This window comes from Trichechus manatus, unplaced genomic scaffold, assembly GCF_000243295.1.
Source record: "Trichechus manatus latirostris isolate Lorelei unplaced genomic scaffold, TriManLat1.0 scaffold00063, whole genome shotgun sequence".
NCBI lineage: Eukaryota > Metazoa > Chordata > Mammalia > Sirenia > Trichechidae > Trichechus > Trichechus manatus.
Window position 1 is genome coordinate 12,700,313 of NW_004443999.1, and position 21,637 is coordinate 12,721,949.

Sequence of the window (21,637 nt, forward strand, 5' to 3'; positions counted from 1 at the left end):
TGGACTATATGTAGAAGAATGTGGCATCAGGACTGGTGGAAGACTCATTAAGAACTTGCTGTATGCAGATGACACAACCTTGCTTGCTGAAAGCAAAGAAGACTTGGAGCGCTTATTGATGAAAATCAAAGACTACAGCCTTCAGTATGGATTATACCTCAACATAAAGAAAACAAAAGTCTTCATAACTGGACCAATAAGCAACATCATGATAAACAGAGAAAAGATTGAAGTTGTCAAGGATTTCATTTTACTTGAATCCACACTCCACACCCATGGAAGCAGCAGTCAAGAAATCAAAGGACATATTGCATTGGGCAAATCTGTATGTTGGAAGAAGTACAAACAGAATGCTCCTTAGAAGGGAGGATGGCGAGACTTTGTCTTATGTACTTTGGACATGTTATCAGGAGGGACCAGTCCCTGGAGAAGGACATCATGCTCTGTAAAGTAGGGGGTCACTGAAAAAGAGGAAGACCCTCAACAAGATGGATTGACAACAATGGCAGCAAAAATGGGCTCAAAACCAGCAAGGATTGTGAAGATGACCCAGGACTGGGCCTTGTTTCTTTTGTTATACATAGGGTTACTATGAATCGGAACTGACTTAACGGCTTCTAAACATAACAACATGGATACCTCATTTTAGCTTTTCATAAAAATTTGTGAAATTTTTACTAGAGGTAGCTGGTGCACATGTTTGAGTGTTCCATCCTCATTTCCTTTCTCATTGGCTTATTTCTATCTCTCTGACTTTTCTTATCTCCACCTTTACATGCCCAGCCTACTTAGCAAACTATCTTGATTTTTTTTCATCAATATTAGAGTAAAGGTTTAATTACATCAATAAAAAAAAAAATTGAAAATTGAAAAAAAAATATTAGAGTGAAGGTACCTAATGGTCAGTTTTTTCAAATCTCTCATTTTACTTTATAGGCGAGAGAAATGGAAAAATAATAAACTAGTGGTAAATCTCATCCTTCTATAATAAGCTTTTGATGGTCTCAATCTTCTATTTCTCTGTTTAAAAACTCCATTTGTAGATGCTTCTCTCTCTCAGTCATCATTTTACTTACAGTTTTCTCATTGTTTTATACATATTAGTCATTCCAAATTAAGTTGTATATTCCTAATATGCAAGGAGTATGTTTTATATCTTTTATGTTTGCCATGGTGTTCTGCAAATCTTTATTTCTTACATTCTTTGAAATGTTGAAACAGCGAAGTTCCCAAAAAGTATATGGGAGCTGCATGAGAAAATGAAGCGGAAGTAGCAAACTCCGACATTTTAAAACATTTTAACATTATTTGGAGAGAAATCATCTGAAGAACCAGAGACTTAATGGATAACGATAGGTCTTTCTGTTTGCTCATTAGAGGAACTAATGGCAGTAGCAAGCAACCTTATTTTCTATTGTCTGGGACCCTGCTGTTCTGTTGGCTCTCCTGCAAGTTGCTGTATGTTTCTGCACCTTTAGGATGCCTATTTTGATTATTTTCTGGTGAAGGGTTACTTTTACATTGTAAAACTGACCTCCTTATTTACCCATCCTTAGTACGGTTAAATTTAATTTTATTAATTTTGTGCTCAGAAGCCACCACATTACCTGTGAATGACAGTGATGTTGCTCAGGTAATGACAGGCCTAACATGGAGGCCTTGCTCAATGCTCTTATAAGAGTAAATTCAGCTACAGGAGAAATTATTTCAAACCATTATTTTTCCATGCTTGGAATGTCATTTGTGGAAATGGGGAAAATACACTCTTCCTATTGAGTGATTTCACTGACTTGCTGTTCTCTTGGGGATTGTTAAGTGAAATTACTGAAATTATTTGCCAAATTTGGTGTTGCACATGTTTAAATGGTTTTTTTTTTTTTTTTTTTCTCCTAGAGGTTCATAGTTTTCATCACATTTTTCAGGTGGCTTTCTGTGACAGAAAATAGTTAAAGTAGCTGACTTAGGAGGGAAGACAAAACTGAAATCCTGAATTCACGAAAGGGATACATTTGTTAGGAAATAGGCTGACTTTTGGGAATGACTTTAAGATCAATATTTTTTTTTGGCCACAAACCATAAGAATCTTTGGTGATGTTTGCTGAAATACATCTCCCAGGCCTTGGCTACCAAGGTTCCAAGTCTGTAGGTCTGCTATAGGTCCTCAGTAGACTAGAAATCTGAGTGATTCTGATAAAGGTGTTCCTTGGAACACATTTTGAGAAACTTTGCTTTAAGCAATTTGATGTAGGGAATATTTTTGTTATATCTCCAGCACCTAGCCTGGGCCTGGCACATAGTGGACATTTCAAACTCTTTTCCCTCTCTTTAAACAACAGTTGTACACTGTAAAACGAGTAAGAATTGTCAATTCGGTATGGGAGGGGCGTCCTACTTGAGTAAGACTCAGAGGTGCCCTAGCGTGACCCCTTAGCGACGTGCTATAACTATACCAAAAAAAACAAACCTGTTTCTGTCGCGTCAATTCCGACTTGTAGGCCACAGTCACCTCATGGCCAGTGTCTGAAGACTAGTAAAGATCCCTACTAGTCTACTAGGGACTACTTATCCACTACGTGCCCAGTGGAATGAGTACGTTAGAGAAAGTGTCTGTGTGTGTGTTTAAATCACTCAGTTGTGGTCATGTCTCTGTCTCAACTTCAGATATTTGCTTTTGCTGGCGATCTTTCCTCCTCGGTCAAGCAAGAAATGCCTTAAGCCTGTAGGGATTAGAGCAGCCTTTCTAAAGTGAAATTTATAACAACCGACCCAGCTTTAAACTGGCAGGAATTGGTTACTTTGGTCTGGTCAGTATTTATTAGAACATAAGATAATTGGAACTCTTCTGAATTGAGAATTTCGAGAGCTGTCAAGGAGACTTAACATAATTCCTTATGTAATAGAATAATGAAGTCTGACACAAAGGAGGGTGCACCTGAGTGACTGCCCAGGTATCTGTTGCCTCATTCATCTCCATTTTCCCCAGAGCCCAGTTGGTACACAGCCGAGTCCTGAGGGTGTGTCCGATCTGGAACACTCTGGTGGCGAACAGACAACAAGGGTGTTGAAGTTCACTCAGAGTAAGACAAGAGGGATTTGATTCAGACTGGGATGTTTAGGACTTTCCAAGGACAGATTGATCTTACCATTTGGCTCCAAGATTATTCAAACCTCTTGGGAATTTTTCAGACTAGGGAATAAAAATCTTGTCTCTGTTGATTTCTTCATATTCTTAATTCCCATCCTGCCTTAGCCTAAGTCAGGCAATTTGCTCTGGGGTTTTATCTAGAATGTATATGGAATTGGAGAATTGAATGGAAGGACTGTCCTTTATGTACCTCTTTTTCCCCCTCTTCTTCAGTCTCTATAATTACTCACATCTGCATAAATGTGACAGGTTAATAATTGTTCTTAAAGCCTGTCTCTGATGTGGCTGAATAAAATGCCGTCTTCTTTACACTTGCTAGCATGTATGTAAGTATGTATGTATTTAGTTTTGAAGATCAGATCTCTCATTAGAGAATGTTAGTTTATTACAGTCATGGAAATTGGATTTTGGAAATCCAGTTGTCTATTATCCATTGTTTTAGTCCTTCACTTATCTTTCATTTTTTTCTCTGAGTCTTTTCTCTTCTGAGGTCCATAGGGTTCAGTGGTAGAATTCTCACTTTCCGTGTGGGCGGCCTGGGTTCAGTTCCCAGCCAGTGCACCTCCTATGTACCCACCAAACATCTGTCATTGGAGGTTTGTGTGTTGCTATGATGCTGAACAGTTTTCAGTAGAACTTCCAGACAAACAGACTAGAAAGAAAAGTCTGGCAATCTAGTTTTCTGAAAATTAGCCAGTGAAAACCACGAGGATCACAATGTTCAGTCCCATTGTGTATGGGGTCACCATGAGTCAGGGGCTGATTCAACAGCTGCTAACAACTTTTCTCTTTTACCTCCCTACAGGGGGAGAGTCTCATATAGAAAGGAGCTCCTGGACTTAGAGCCTGGGCATCTTTTTCTCTGGGGGTAAATGAACTTGTGCAGAATGCTTCTGTTTTGAATTGTCTCCTGGATTGTCCTACCCGTTTGTGGGGACACTAATGTTTGGTGGACAGATGACACAGTGCCTTTCCACTGAGTTCTAACTCTGTCATTGTTACCTGGGCACCTGGTTTAAATAGCTGAACCACTGTTCTACTTCATTCTGGCCCAGTCTCAGCAAGATTATGTAGTGTGCAGTATTTATCTTATAAAACATTCTGATACACTAGGAGAAAAAGGAAGTGACATTCAAACCTGCTGGTTTTGTTATTTGCTAACATCTCTGCCCAAAGGTATGTCCTGGGAGAGTTCAGACACTCTGGATCTTTTTGAGATCTATTTTTGGTGCTGCTGTTCTTCCTCTTCCCTGTTGTAGTGAATATTAAACATCTACTTGGTATTTATGTTAATTTTAATATTAATAAGAATATGCTTACTCCTAAATCTATTTATTTTGCTAGCCCTGGTGGCACAGTGGCTAAGAGCTTGGCTGCTAACCAAAAGGTCGGCAGTTTGAATCCACCAGCTGCTTCTTGGAAACCCTATAGGGCAGTTCTATTCTGTCCTATACAGTCGCTATGAGTTGGAATCGATTTGACAGCAGTGGGTTTTGGTGTATGTCCTAGAGTAGGGATCAAGCCAGAAGTGACATATATCTGGAAACATCTGGCTAGATGTCCCGCCAAAAAAATCAAACCCCATAGGGTTTCCAAGGCTATAATCTTTCAGAAACAGACTGCCACATCTTTCTCCTGTACAGTAGCTGGTAGGTTTGAACCGCTAGCCTTTCAGTTAGCAGCTGAGCACTTAACTACAGCACCACCAGGGCTCCTTCTAGGACATATGTCCCTCATTAATTTATCTCTGAACATGAACTTCAGAACTCTTTGATATTAAGTATTCCATCGCTCGAACTAGGAAAATAGTTTTCACCTTGTTTATACAACTCTTGTGTAAACTGTGTAATGTTAATCACATTAGTTCTCCCATTCATTTGATGGGAGTTGGCCTGAATGTAATTCTACCAAATTCATTTCCGTCTGGGCAGTGAAGACTATGCAGACCTTTCTCAGATCTCTCCGTCTCTGTGGGTCTCGGTGTGTGTCTCTCTGTTTCTGTATGTTCCCTCCGTGAATCACAAGCATGACAGTATACCAGCCTTCATGGATTGGTATTAGGCTTATCTTTGAGGATTTATCCTATGGTAATAGAGTAGTATTTTCCTATTAGAAAAGCCATTCATTTATTATGTCTCTTTAGTAGTAAATATACATTGAATATTTGTAGAAGGAAAACTATCAGCGGTCAATTCCGGTAAAACTGGTTAGTTTCATTAAATGCTAGATGTTGAATGTTACTTTCCGATCTCAGTCTTTATAATATTTTCTTCTTAGTAAACTTTAATTCAGGCCAAATACACATGTGGAGGAGTTGTGGCCATTCTTACTGTAATTACATTACTGCATGTTTCAGATTCTCTCAGTGATAGATTGTTTTCCTGTAATTATTCTCTGTTGTCTAAGTAATTTATCTAGTATGCAGATGAGTACGAAAAAAGCTAATTTCTTTTAAGACTAAAGTATCTGCTTGTGCTTGTTTCAGGAAAACCTCACAGCACTGGTAGTTTGGAACGGATTCAACTCTCAGGAATGTATAATGTTCGTAAAGGCAAAATGCAGTTGCCAGTGAACCGATGGACAAGACGCCAAGTCATCCTGTGTGGGACCTGCCTAATAGTATCATCTGTAAAAGACAGCGTGACCGGAAAGATGCATGTTCTGCCACTAATTGGTGGAAAAGTAAGTTTAAAATAAATAAAATGTTGGCTTTCTGATCTGTTCAGCTTGAAGATAATGGTTTCCCAGCACACTAAGGAGCTTACTTCGGACCTTTTCTCAGGTAGTAGGTAGATGGTGATTGACTCATCCATGAGGTCTTACTCAGCTTCTATCGTGCTCCAGCAGTGAGCATTGTTGGTTGGTGGAGTTGTGGGAAATAACGCTGCCACTGGCTCACGTGAGGCCATGGTGATCTTCGCTTCATTAGTATATGCATTTTTCAGATCAACTAGAATTTCAGTGTTACATTCTAGGCTATACATGATAAGTTCATCATTTATGAGTAGGCACCTTTTGATATCTTGAGCATATATTTTGTAGAGTACGATAATGATCCCTCAGCCTAAGATGGTGATCTTAGAACCGTTCAACCATGCTTATCAAAGGTTAGACTTTGTGTAGCACTGAAGTTTTGATCCCACTTTGCTTTATATCTCTGTGTTTAGTGACCACTGGAGTTTAGCATTTTTCGTTGTTTCACTGTGGCTAGTCATAATTTCTGAGCCTGAAATGTTACTTACTTCTGAGAAGACGTGATGTAAATGACAGAAATTTCTGACTTGCTACTTTTCTCTGGTCATGTTAACTCTTTCATTCCCATCATTTATAAAATAGAAAGAACCAGATTCCTTGGGAAAATGCTATATTTTTCCCTCTGCTCTTATACATTCTCATCTTAAAAAAGGCAAACACCGATCATTTTCAGAAATAGGTTTTGGCTAGGCTGCCAGGTACATTTTGAAACCATTGCTCCTTTACTTTTCTTTGAACGTTGAAGAATTAGTGACTAATACTTATTGTTGAAGATCTTGCCCTTTTAATGGATTACTGAGAAATTAGTCATTATTATTACCATAAGTCATCATTAAAAATGCATATTTAATATTCGGTGCCCTGTTAGGTCAACAATCTCTCTCTCTCCTCTATAAAGTTAGATTTTTGCATAGGCAAATTTAATGTCGCTATTTATTAAATACCGTCTGTGGGGAAGGCAGTTTGCTTGGCGCCTGGAAATACCAGGAAGGGTGAGTCTGTTTCTATCAGGAGATGATAGATGGACTCAACAATATCTGCTCTAAGAGATGTGCAAAAAAGTACTGTGGGAGATTAGTGGAAGGAGATTACGTTTAGTGGAGGGAATCTGGGAAGTTTGTAGAGAAGGAGGTAGCAATTATGGTAGAACTTGAAGGGTGAAAAATCTTTTGACATATGAAGGAGACAGTCAGAAAGATTATTATGCTCAGAGACGCAGAGGCAGGAAAGCACACGGAATGTTCAGATAAGGTCAGAAGAACGAGTTATAATTAGCATCTTCATTGAGAGCTTAAGAGACTTGTCCTGTTTCCCAGGCCCTGTGTGCCCAAGCCTACAAATGGATGGACTTTTACCATTGAGTGAATTGAAAGTTAATAACTTCCTCTTTTCACAGGCAAAGCTTGTAAAACCTGTTTTGGGCTATGCCTTTGAAAATAATTGAGTTCATTGAAAAACTGAGTCTTTTAAAACCTGTTGTCTGAGTTAGGAAAAAAAAATAATTCATTCTTTGCAATCTGAATTTTCTTTTATGTTTATTTATTCCATTTTTCATTCTGTTATTAAAGGATAACCAGTAACCAGTTGTCCTTGAGTCGATTCCGACTTATGGCATCCCCATGTGTGTCAGAGTAGAACTATGCTCCATAGGGTTTTCAATGACTGTTTTTATTGGAAGTAGATCTAGGCGCGTAGGCCTTTCTTCCGTAGTCCCTCTGGGTGGACTCAAACCACGAACCTTTTGGTTAGCAGCCAAGCACTTTACCATTTGCCCCACCCAGGGACTAAACTGGGAGTAAATGGAAGGGTTTGTTTTTTATTTTTTTATTTTTAATATAAAGATGATATAGAAATAAGGTGTGAGATTGATTGGTCATAGCCTAGCTATAATTGCTATGGTAATCAAATTTGACATACTGCTTGGGCATGGTCATTAGTTTATGTTTTCAAATACAGAATTCCAAAAATGGATTTTAATAAAGCTCTCTTAAAATTTAATTGTTGAAATATTTGTTGAATAGAAAAGTTTTTATTCATTTTGCAATTATTACATTATATTCAATTTCTCCTTTAGGTTGTAACATGTAGATTTTTAGATAATTAACTTATTTTTAACTAATACTTTAAGATTTGTTAAATTGTAAAGCATAATCAATTGAATAACTGTTAACCTGTTACTCAGGAATTATACCTATATCAATACCAATGTTTCTACCTGTGTTCTCTTTATATCTATCACATTGCCACCCCAAATCTCAGAGGTATCCAGTGTCCTGGAATGCATATTTATCATTTTCTTCCTTTTTTTTTTTTTTATTGTACTTCAGGTGAAGGCATACAGAACAAATAGTTTCTCATGAAACAGTAGTACATATATTGTTTTATGACATTGGTTAACAGCCCCACAACATGTCAACCCTCTCCCTTCTCGACCTTTTTTTTTTGGTGAAAATATGCATAGCCAAAGATACACCATTTCAAAAATTTCTACATGCACAATTCAGTGACATCGACTACGCTCTTCCAATTGTGCTGCTATTATTCTCACTTTAGATGAAGGCTTACAGAACAAAATAGTTTCTCATTTAACCATTAGTACACATGTTGCCCTATGACAATGGTTAACAACCTCACAACACATCAACACTATCCTTACTCAACCTTGGGTTCCCTATCACCAGCTTCCTTGTCCCCTTCTGCCTGCTGACCCTTGTCCCTGGACTGCTGTACCTCATTAGTCCCATTTGGTTTTATGGGGCTGTCCACTCCCAGGCTGAACGGTGAACCTTGGAGATGACTTCACCACTGAGCTAAGAGGGTGTCCAGGGGCCATACTCTTGGGGTTTCTCCAGTCTCCTTTAGGCCAGTAAATCTGGTCTTTTTTTTGTGAGTTAGAATTTTGTTCTACATCCTTTTCCAGCTCTGTCCAGAACCCTCTGTTGTGATCCTGGTCAGAGCAGTCAGTGGTGGTAGCCGGACACCATCTAGCTGTACTGGACTCAGTCTGGTGGAGGCCTTGGTAGCTGTGGTCCATTAGTCCTTCAGACTAATCTTTTCCTTGTATCCTGTTCTCTTCATTCTCCCTTGCTCCCGGAGAGATGAGACCAGTGCAGTATCTTAGATGGCTGCTCACAGGCTTTTAAGACCCCAGCCGCTACTCACCAAGGTAGAATGTAGAACATTGTCATTATAAACTGTGTTATGCCAGTTGAGCTAGATGTTCCCCAAGACCATGGTCCCAGCAGCCCTCCACCGAGCAATTCAGTTGAAAAAAAAAATTTTTCACGTAACTATGTCTTGCTTGTTTTTGATCTGTATGAAAATGATCTACTATGATTAAATTTTTTCACTCAGTATTATGTTTCATAATAACACTCCATGTTATATATGGTTTTCATTTCTGTATAATAGTACATTCTGTAAACATTCCATAATTTCTTAAGTAATTTTCTTCTTGATGGATGTTTGCGTTGTTTCCGGTTTTTCATTATTATAAACAATGTTGCTGTACATATTCTTAGGTTTATGTATTTCCTGGTATGCAGGTAGTTTTTCTAGGGCAGTAGTTCTCAACTAGAGTTATTATGCCTCAGAGGGTAATTTGTGGGAACATTTTGACTGTGAAATGATTGAACTGTATATCAGTTAACATAGGCTAGGTTATGCTGTGATAACAACACCCTGTCCCCGCCCCGGTATCAGTGACTTCACGCAACATTTATTCCTTGCTTATACTCTGTGTGCATTGTGGTTAGTGGGGGTGGGAAGGTGGGGATTTCCTTTTCAAAGGGACTCAACCTGATGGAGGCTTTGCTCTCTTGTAATTATAACATTTGAAACATGTGGTCTTAGTTTCCTTGCTTTGACAGGGGAAGAAGTAACTGGAGGGTCTCTGTATAGAAACACAATGGATTTTTGAGTATTAACCTTATATCCAGCACCTTGCTAAATTTTCTTGTTTATTTTAATATAAGGTCTGTTCTTTTGGGTTTCTTATATAGCTGCTGTCGTTATTGTTAGGTGTCATTGAGTCAGTTCCAACTCATAGCAACCCTACGTACAACAGAACGAAACATTGCCAGGTCCTGCGCCATCCTCACAGTCCTTGCTATTTTTGAGCCCATTGTTGCAGCCACTGTTATCAATCCATCTCATTGAGGGTCTTTTTCTTTTTTACTGACCCTCTACTTTACAAAGTATGATGTCCTTCTCCAGGGACTAGTCCTTCCTAATAACATGTCTGAAGTATGTAAGACAAAGTCTTGTCATCCTCGCTTCTAAGGAGCATTCTGGCTATACTTCTTCCAAGACAGATTTGTTCCTTCTTCTGGAAGTCCATGGTATAGTCAATATTCTTCACCAACACCATAATTCAGAAGCATCAATTCTTCTTTGGTCTTCCTTATTCATTGTCCAGTTTTCACATGCATATGAGGCAGTTGAAAGTACTGTGGCTTGGGTCAGGTGCACCTTAGTCCTCAAAGTGCCATCTTTGCTTTCGAACACTTTAAAGAGGTCTTTTGCAGCAGATTTGCCCAATGCAATGCATCGTTTGATTTTTTGACTGCTGCTTCCATGGGCATTGATGGTGGATCCAAATAAAGTGAAATGCTTAACAACTTCAGTCTTTTCTCTGTTTTTCATGATGTTGCTTATTGGTCCAGTTGTAAGGATTTTTGTTTCCTTTATGTTGAGGTGTAATCCACATTGAAGGCTGTAGTCTTTGATCTTCATCAATAAGCGCTTCAGGTTCTCTTAGCTTTCAGTGAGGAAGATTGTATCATCTGTATATCACAGGTTGGTAATGAGCCTTCTTCCAGTCCTGATGCTGCGTTCTTCTTTATAGAATCCAGCTTCTCAGATTCTCAGCATACAGATTGAGTAAGTATGGTGAAAGGATACAACCCCATTGCTCACTTTTCCTGATTTTAAACCACGCAGTATCCCCTTGTTGTGTTTGAACGACTGCCCCTTGGTCTATGCACAGGTTCTGCATGAGCACAATTAAGTGTTCTGGAATTCCCATTGTTCGCAATGTTATCCATAATTTGTTATGATCCACGAGATGCCTTTGCGTAGTCAATAAAACACAGGTAAACATCTTTCTGGTATTCTGCTTTCAGCCATGATCCATTTGATATCAGCAATGATATCCCTGGTTCCATGTCCTCTTCTGAATCCTGCTTCAATTTCTGGCAGTTCCCTGTCAATGTAGTGGTGCAACAGCTAATCATATAATATTCAAATAGTGACAATTTTGTTTCTTCCTTGTATAATTTCTTTGTCTTTTTGTGATAACCAGAACTCTAGTATAGTGTTGAATAGAAATAGTACATCCTTGTTTTGTGAATGATCCAAAAGAGAGTTATAGCTCACCCCTAACATTGAAGTTTGTCTTAGATATTTAATAGATACGCTTGGTCACCCGAAGGGAGTTACTTTGTGTCCTTAGTTTGCTAATAGTTTTTATCATGAATGAGTGGTGAATGTTATCAAATGCTTTTTCCTCAACTGCGGATGTGACATGGTTTCTTCTTTAATCTGTTAATGTGATTATGATTTTTTAGTTCTAATGTTAAACTATTCTTGCTTTCCTCAGATATATCCAACTTGATAATATTTTTTCTGTATTACTGGAGTCTGGATGCAGCATTTTTTTTTTTTTTAATGATATATGTTCATGACTGAGGTTGGCCTGTAATTTTCCCTTCTCTTACTGTTGTGATACGGTTTTGTTTATACTGGCTTCATAAAATGAGTGGGCATTTTTTCCTTCATTTTCTATTTGGTGGATGTTTGTATGAGTTTTGAATGATCTGTTACTTGAGACTTTCTAAAACTCACCTGTAAAACCATATGAGCCTAATATTTTCTTGAGAATTTTTTTTTTTAGTACTTATTTCCTAAATGGTTATAAGACTATTTAGGCTTTCTTTTGTTTTTCCTTTCTTCATTTAGTTTTGGTAAATTTTTTTCTAAGAGTATGCCAAAAAGTTGTTTCTAATTTCTGATGAATCTGTAGTCATGCCGCCTTTTCATTGTTAATATTACTTGTATGTGTTTTCTCTTTTCCTAATAGAGCTTGCCAGATTTTTCTATTATTTTTCTTTTTTCAAAGAACCAGTTTTTGCTTTGTTAATGTTCTTCATGGTATATGTGTTTTTTATTTTACTAATTTCTGCTCTTATGTTTATCATCACCTTCATTCTACTTTGGGCTTATTCTGTTTTTGGTTTTGATTTTTTTCCCCTAAATTCTTGAGATGCCTACAAAATTAATTTTTTGTCCTCTTTTCTAGGATGAGTATTTAAGAATATAAATTTCTAGGTACTTTATTGCATTCCACAGATTCCCATATGTAGTATTTTTTTTAATTGTTTAGTTCTGAGAGTTTTTAAATTTTGATTGATTTCTGTTTTTATCCACAAGTTGTTTAGAAATGTGTTATTAATTTTCTAAACATATGATAACTTTAAGTTGATTGTTTTAGTATTGACTTTTAACTGCATTGTGATCTAATAGCATAGTCTGTGTGATATTAAAAATTTTTTTTTTACATTTTCTTTGTGACTTGGTTTATAGTCGCATTTATAAATGAAAGTAGAAGTTTGTGTGATATTTATATTAGTTTATTGTTAGGTTTTCCCACTTGTAAAGAATTTACTGAGAGTGGAAATTTGAGTTCACTCTACTGTTATCAAACGTAGCAACAATTGTGAGAATGGCACAGGACTGGACAGTGTTTTGTTCTGTTGTGCATAGGGTCGCTATGAGTTGGAACTGACTTGAGGGCACCTGATAACAACAACAAGTACTATTACATTACTAAGGACTTTAAAGTTCTCACGGTAGAGTTTTATATCAGGTTAATCGCATATTTTTTTTAACTTATTTAACATGCTTGAAGACTTCTTAAAAAAAAAGATTGTAATTCAGAGTAGCACAAAACTCCTGTAGAAGTCCTCCTAAGAGGAAGTAAGAGCCCCAGTACCCTATTCTGAGGGTAGAAGGATAAGAGAAGGTGGTCTATTCCAGGTTTAAACACGAAGAAGAGACTTTCACTAAGGTGACGAGATCTAAAGAAAAGAATCCCCTTTTTTGGTTTTCTTGTAATTCAGATGGGTTGGTCAGACTCAGGAATCTTATGTGTTTTAAGTAATGAGAAACATATATATGGGAAAGATGCAAATCTGTATAGTCTCATTGATCCAAGTTATATTTAATGGAATATGTAAATGATTCTGCTTTTTCACTTGTGTTTGTCTTTCTCTGTTTTTATAGGTAGAAGAAGTGAAAAAGCACCAGCACTGTTTAGCATTTAGCTCCTCTGGACCCCAAAGCCAGACTTACTACATTTGTTTTGATACTTTCACAGAGTATTTAAGGTGGCTTCGACAAGTCTCCAAGGTAAGCAAGTCCTTATCCAAGCTGTTCAGCTTCTAGCTGGCTAAAAAGTTATTTTCTGCTTTACCCAGTTCCAAAATACAGTGAAACACACAATTTTTTTTTTTTTTTTTTTTAGATACTACCAGTGTTTAGCAATTTTTAGACTTTAAAAGCTAATTTTGGCTGAAAAGTAGCTTTTTTAAAAAAAAAATTGTGTTTTATTTGCCAGATTTTGTTAAGTACATACTGAAAAAAATTCTGTGGGTAGACTTGCATTACTATCCTAATATTATAGATAACAAAAATGAGAGTGAGAGTATTTAAGCAACTGGCCCAGGGCGGGACAACTATAAAACCACAAAATACCCAGATGAATTTCCCCTCTTCTTCTAACTATTTTTCTTGTAAACAGACTAATCTTGTGCCATCTTCTTTCACCTTTATTCTGCATTTTGAGTGGTTTAATTTTGCTTTAATTAGTTTGACCATTTTATATTCCCCTGATTAAATAAGATCACCATGACCCATGAAATCATAGACCTTTGCGTGTGTGTGTATTTAGTGGAAACCAAAATAACATAATAAATAAAATAAATAAATGATGATATTTCAAGTACTGTGTATAAGGATGTTTTAAAATCTCATTTAGAAAACTATGTTTAAAGCTGTGAGGTTTTGTTTTTAAATCTCATTTACAAAACCATGTTTAAAATGATGGGTGGATTGCATTACTTAGTGTCTGGGTTTGGGTGTGCTTATGAAATGCTGAAACCTCTCTAGGGCACAGAAACATTGCAATGGAATTTGCTTTCATGTTTTTGAATTTATAATCCAGTTTGTTATCAAAGTCCAGTGTGATTCATGCTGCTGTATGATGTAATTAGTTGGCAAGTGAATGAATAAGGAAATAACCTTGTAAAAGAGTTAACAGAAAATTAGAGCATAATGTCTTGAAAGTCTTTTTGAAATACTGGCCACATTTGAATTATCAGGTAAAAATTGTGTTTCTCTGATGATGGAATATCATGTATGAACCTAAGTTTCTCCTCCTTTTGGAGAAGAGGCAATGGGCAGAGTTTAGGTTGATGGGACTTAGAAGATCCCTGCCCCCCCCCCCCAATAGGCAAACAAGCAGCCCTGGTGGCACAGTGGTTAAGTGCTTGGCTGCTAACCAAAATGTTTGAACCCACCAGCTACTCCTTGGGAGAAAGATGTGGCAATCTGCTTCTGTAAAGATTTCAGCCTTGGAAACCCTACGGGGCAGTTCTACTCTGTCCTATAGGGTCACTATGAGTTGGAGTTGTCTAGTGGGCAGCAGGTGTTAATACGCAAATGGAGATTCTAAGTGTATAAGGTGGCACGCCTGCCGGAGAAAATGCGAAAGATGACACTTTCCCCTCAGAGTTGCATGTAGAATAGTAGAGTGAATAAGTACATCTGTTTAGGAATTTTAAAATTACTCTTGTGGTTGTACATGTGAGGAGACAAGTATTAAATTACATTGTGCTTTTATATTTAAGTGGTTCTGTGGACTCAAAGCATAAGTCAGTGACCTACATTCAGAATAAAATGTCAACCTGTGGTCAAATACAGCAAGTTTTTATATGAAAATGTTTAGTTTTTTAGATAAACTTATTATATATAATGCCATTATTATATTTACATAAAAGTTGGAAAGATAATACAGAGATATACTCCTCACCCAGCTTCTGAAAGATCTTATGTCAACATGATACATTTGTTAAAACTAAGTTAATTGTCGCAACTCCTTAGTCTCCTTTGGTCTGTGATGGTTTCTCTGTCTTTCCCTGTTTTTCATGACCTTGACAGTTTTGAGGAGTACTGGATGAGATTTTGTAAAAGGTCCTATATGGAGGTATTTGTGTGTGTGTGTGTGTGTGTGTGTGTGTGTGTGTGTGTGTGTGTCAAGGAAAAAGTTTATTTCAGAACATATTTCAGATTGGGAAAACACCAGGAGATAAGTAAATACTAATATTGATTTTTAGGAGTTTTTCTAAAAATTCAGAAATCAGTTCTGCAAGAAACTGTGAAGGTAAAATAATTGAGGGTGGTGGGTTTTGTTTGTTTTGGGTTTTATTTTTTTTTAGCTGTTTTTCTTCTTACAACCTTGGAAGAGCACAACTCCCAAAACAGTTTTTTTTTTTTAAGTAATTCTTTTGTCTAAGATGAGTTGTTTTAAGAGAAAATCTCTGAGGCAGTGAAGAAAATATACTAAAAGAGCAATGATCAAAATGTTTCCTTGGAAAACTTGTATAGTACTTTTAAAAAATACAGGTTATATGTCTTTGCACTCAATTTTGATTTTTATGTAACTCCCAGATGCTTCTACTGCAGCTGGATCTCTAAGGAAGTAGTTAAGAGAAGGAAAATGTAAACCCAACTAAAATGTAGTTCTTTTTGGTCCCATAGGAAGGCCATAGTGTTATGCTACTAAAATAACATATTTTGGGTCTTACAAAAATCACATATAAATCTTTTAAAAATATAATTAATAACCTTTTTATTTTTGCAAATATATAATTGCAATTACTGATTTAAAATGTCAGGCAATAAGAAAAAGGTTTAAAGATAAAACAAAAACTATCTAAATCCATTTATATTTTATTTAAGTGTCTGTAATTTACATTTTGATATAAAACCCTCAGTATTTTTTTTTTTACCGAATGTATTTAGAGTTACTTCAGAAAAATTGAATCGTAATGTTCATAACTTTTTTGGCAGATAAACATTTTTGTGGGCATTCTTTTGTGGGTATGTCTGTATGTGTCGATAGGCATTATAATATTTAATAGTTACATGATATTCCATTCTAATGAATAATTTTTAATCCCAATTGTTGGACTTTTTAATTGTTTTATTTTTTCTTGTATAAAAACTAACTTGATGAACATCATTAAACTGATATCTTTTCATGCTTGTCAATTATTTATTTAGGTTCAAATCATAGATGTGGAATTATAAAGTCAAAATTTAACACATCTGCAATTTTATTCATACTGCTAGATTTCTCTTAAGGAAGTGTAGCAATTTTCTCTCCACCAGTGCATGACAATGCCCTTTTCAACATACTTTTGTCATTATGAAAGTGATGTGAAAAGTGTTTTATCCTTTACCAATCTAATGGATAAAAAATGATGTCTCGTTATTTAGTCTGTGCTTATTTAACAGTGAGATTGAACATCTTTTCATATGTATACTGGCAGTCCCTTTGCTATGTGTGAAATAGGTTAATTTCTGTTTGCCTATCTAATATCTAATATCTATCAATAGATATTAACATTTTACACTTTGTTTAAAATATTTTCTCATTTCTCTGTATTTTCCACTTCTATAAATAAGTAAATTATTGTCTTGGCATTTGATACGTCATAAAAAACAAACACCTTTTTCTACTCTGAAAATAATGGGAGAGCTTATGGGAGTGGGGTCTGGGCCTTCAAATGGGACCTTTACCCACTGAAATGAGATCTTCATAATAATGTCATGTCCGTGGTAGTGAAGAGGTTCATGTCAAGATGAAAGTAGCTGTGCCCATATTTGGTTGAGTGTTTCTACAAATGTGGTCTGAGCTCTGTTTGCCTCAGAATTCCTTGTGGTGCTTGCTTCACAGCAGATTCCTGGTCCCTCTGTAGCCCTGTTACTTCTGGAAACGGGCCTAGGAACTTGCATAATCCCCAGGTAATTCCTATACATAGTAAAGTTCGAGAACTCCTGATTTGATTAATGTGTGACTACTAATCCTAGACATAGTCAAGAATTTGGTATACAAAAAGGCATTTGAAGGCAATGAACGTGATTTCTTTACCTTTAGCATCCCCTCCTCTATATGTGGAGTGTTACAGAAAAAAAATTCCTCCTTACCTATTCAATACTTTAAAAACTGTAAGTAACTCAATCGTGTGGTGTTTTCTTTTTGTTAGAGGAAACTGTATATTATCAAATTTCCTTTTGTCTCTATGGCTTCCGTTAAGTCCAAAGTTAAGATTAATGCTGAATTTTAGGAAATTCCGTCAGTTTACATTTCTGATATAATTCTCTGCATCAGTCATTTATATAACATTGCTTTTATCCTTATTTTAATAGTGCTATTGTATATTTATCTTTTATTGTCAACTATCACAAAAATATTTTATTGTAAACGATCACAGAAGTGAAGACGGTATAATAATAAATGTAAAGAACACAAGTAGACTAATGTAACAAAATGTCAAAATGGGATTCTCTCTTTCTAGTTTACCTGAGTCTTCCAAGGTTGAGAACAATATAGTAGGTGCTAGATTCTAATGTGAGGTATTAGGGTTTTAAAAGTAGAAGAGAGAAACAAAAGAGGAGGCTGAAATGATGTGAGAAAAACTGGACTGGCTATTTCTGGCTTTGAAGATGGAGGGAGGGTCCCATGAGCCAAGGAATGTGGGCAGCCTCTAGAAGCTGGAAAAGGCAGTGAAAGTGATTTTCCCCTAGAGCTTCCAGAACAGAATAAAGGTTTACCAACACATTGATTTTAGCCCAGTGAGGCCTGTGTCAGGCTTCTGACCTGTAGAACTGTAAGATTGTAAATGTGTGTAGTTTAAAGCCACTGAGTTTGAGGTAATTTGTTGTGGCAGTCATAGAAAACTAATACACCAGGTTTCCTATATTTTAGGAGCAGAGGAACTAAGTTTTAGTAAATCCATTTATTAGCCCAAGCGTATAACTAGGCTAGATCCTTTAGCTTTGAAGAATTGTTACATCAATTATTTTTATGATGCAGTTTTACTTTTTATCTAGAAACATGAGAACCAGTACATTTCATAAACTATCCCTTCTCTGAACATCTTTTCATATGTTATAAGATAGACACAGAAGTGATATGGCTTGGAATCTTATAAAGGCTAAAGATAAGTTCATATATCTATCAAGATCTTCTTTGACGTGAGGGAACATAAATCTGAAATTGACTTATAGAGCGCTTTTTTAGAGAATTAGATTTTTTTTTTTTATCACCAACCATTGCATGTATTTAACTCAAATTTTTAATATAATAGGCTTCATGGCAGTTCATTCTTTCTGTTTTTCCCCATACAAAAATTTATACATACACTGTTATGTGACTCTACTTGCTTTCCCCATACAGTGACAGCACACTCCTCCTTTCTATCCCTGTTTCCACGTGTCCATTCAACCAGCTTCTAAACCTCTCTGCCTTCTCATCTCACCTCCGGACAGAAGCTGCCCATTTAGTCTCATGTATCTGCTTGAGCTAAGAAGCACACTCTTCACGAGTATCATTTTATGTCCCACAGTGCAGTCAAATCTTCGAAGAGTCAACCTCGGAAATTGTTTTTTTCCTGGGCTGTTAGAGAATCCGGGGGTCATGCTTTCCAGGATTCCTCCAGTCTCGGTCAGACCATTAAGTCTGGTCTTTTTACTAGAATTTGAGTTGTTCACCCCGCCTTTGTCCTGCTCCATCAGGGACTCTGTGTTGTGTTCCCTGTCATGGCGGTCATTGGTGGTAGCCAGGCACCATCTAGTTCTTCTGGTCTCAGGCTGATGAAGTCTCTGGTTTATATGGCCCTTTCTGTCTCTTGGGCTACTACTTTCCTTGTGTCTTTGGTGTTCTTCATTCTCCTTTACTGCAGGTGGTTGGGACCAATTGATGCATCTTAGATGGCCACTTGCAAGCTTTTAAGACCTCAGACGCTGCTGACAAAAGTAGGATACAGAACATTTTCTTAATAAGCTTTGTTATGCCAGTTGTTGTAGATGTCCCCTGAAAGCATGGTCCCCAGACCCCTACCCCTGCTACTCTGTCCCTCAAAGTGTTTGATTGTATTCAGGAAACTTCTTAGCTTTTGTTTAGTCCAGTTGTGCTGACTTCCCCTGTAGCATGTGCTGTCCTTCCCTTCACCTAAGATCATTCTTATCTACTATCTAGTTAGTAAATAACCCTCACCCTCCCTCTCCACCCTGGTAACCATCAAAGAATGTTTTCTTCTGTGTTTAAACCTTTTCTTGAGTTCCTACAATAGTGGTCTTATACAGTATTTGCCCTTCTGTGACTGACTAAATTCACTCAGTGTAATGAGTTCCAGCTTCCTCCATGTTATGAGATGTTTCATGGCTTCATCATTGTTCTTTATCGTTGCGTAGTATTTCATTGTGTGGATATACCATAATTTATCCATTCGTCCATTGTTGGGCACCTAGGTTGTTTCCATCTTTTTGCTATTGTGAACAGTGCTGCGATGAACATGGGTATGCATATCTCTATTTGTGTGATGGCTCTTATTTCTCTAGGATTTATATGGAGGTATTTGATCTTTTAGACTAAGTGCAGCATAGTAGGCAGCTGCTTTAAATTATTTTTGGAACATACAGAGGTATAAATTCTTAAACACAGGTAAAAAGGTAAAGAACAGTATGCGTAAATTATCAAGCTTACCATGGCAGATTGTTTTGATTGAAACAATAGCAAAAAGACTAGTATGTATTGAGTTTAATGTATTAGTCTTGTATGTTAAACATCTGAGTTGGTAAGTTACTGTTCTAAAGTCAGCAAACACTGATTTAGTACCTTGTCTTTGTCAGGTATGTGTTTTATGCCCTGGGAATACAGCAAAGAACAAGTCCACTCCCCTCTCTTGGTGGTGCTTACACTGAGGGAAACAGATGATAAAAATGAACAAACGGGGGAAAGAAACCAAGGAATCATAGTGCTATCATGAAAATTAATACAAGGTGTTGTGACAGGGAATGATGGGGGTGGGGGGAGACTCTGCCTGAGGAGAGGACATTTAAATTGAAATTTCAGTGAAGGCAGTATCCAAGTACTTGAAAATCTGCTTTCCAGGCAGAGGCAGAGGGAGAAGATAGGGTGAGGCCCTAACACAGGAATGAGGGAGAGTTATAGGATGTGAAGCTGGTTAGGAGGGGCTCTTATATTATAGAACAGGGTAAAGGGTTTGGATTTTATTCTTAGTATAATGGCAAGCCATAAACGGTTTTCTTCAGGAAAATGACCTGATCTGACAGTGGCTCTTGTGTGGAGAATGGATTGTAGAGGGCAAGAACATCAAGAAGCCCTGTGGTAGCCTAGGCAAGAGGGGAGCATGACTTAGCAGTGGAAATGAAGATAGATTCGGGATGTGTTTTGGAGACAGAGTGACAGGATTGTTGATAAATTACGTATAGGGCATCAGAAAAGGGAGACGTAAGGAATGGCTTCTAGGGTTTCACCTTGAATTACTGGGTGGATTGTAATCTCAGTCAGAAACCATAGCACTAATTACAGTACATATTTGCACCTATAAAACTGTGAACATATATAGCTGTTGAGTTCAAAGAGCTTCTGTTCCAAGAGATAGGACAGAGAGGCGAAGTGCAAGAGGTGGATTATGAAATACGTCTTAAATAGAAATATGTTGATTTCTAGCTTGTTGCTGGTGACTATAACTGTCAAATATTAGCTTGGTTATTATTATTTCCTGTCCCTGGTCAGGCTAATAAGCCATCCCTATGGAGCCCTGGTGGTGAAGCGGTTAAGAGCTCGGCTGCTAACCACAAAATCGGCAGTTTGAATCCACCAGTCGCTCCTTGGAAACCCTATGGGGCCATTCTCCTCTGTCCTGTAGGGTTGCTCTGAGTTAGAGTTGACTGGACATCAACGGGTTTGGTTTTTTTGTTTTTTGTTTTATTGTCTAATAGTATAGCATATCTATAATGATGCTCTCACTCTGTTCATCAAAACCATGGACAGATTCAGACATTCGACCTGTGCAGTAGGAGAGGCGAGAGCATGGGGAGGGGGAGAATTGTGACACAGGACAGCACAGTAGTGGCAGTATGGTGGAGAGGAAAGTTGGTGCTAGTTTCCCTTTCCGCTGATATTTTATCGCCATTAGAAAGCTTGATGTGTAAGCTTGAAGTGTAACGTAGCTGTATGTATAAGGTAATTCACACACACACATATGCACGCAACAAGACTATAGCATACATTTTACACTTACAACAAGTAGGGGTCAGTGTTTACGGGAAGAAGGGACTTAATTTACCCTAGATTACTAGTGTAGGATTTACTAGATAAAGAACCTTAACCCTCCTTGCCCTTCATTCAGAAAGGCTCTGAATGTTTGGAGAAGCCATGTCGTATGGGGTAAAGGGTTTCAATTTCACAGTAAGGCAGACATGGCTTCTACCATTTACTGACTGTGTGACCATATCCAAATTTCTAAATTCTAAGTTTCTTCATCTGATAAAGGGAATAATAATAGTACTTTCTTCTCAGGACTTATATGAAATATGCATGAAATGGACTTATACTGGCACATATTAAGTGTGTGAATGAATGAATAA

The 21,637-nt window shown here is 37.2% G+C and overlaps 1 protein-coding gene across 1 annotated transcript in view; it reads left to right on the top strand.

Moving 5' to 3' along the window:
* The window catches only part of PHLPP1 (PH domain and leucine rich repeat protein phosphatase 1), a 221,752-nt gene that overhangs the window by 94,638 nt on the left and 105,477 nt on the right, over positions 1-21,637 (top strand). Inside the window, exons 2-3 of the mRNA XM_012556372.2 lie at positions 5,631-5,827; positions 13,181-13,306. Of these exons, the coding sequence (XP_012411826.1) occupies positions 5,631-5,827; positions 13,181-13,306 (323 nt within the window). The remainder of the gene's footprint in view (positions 1-5,630; positions 5,828-13,180; positions 13,307-21,637) is intronic.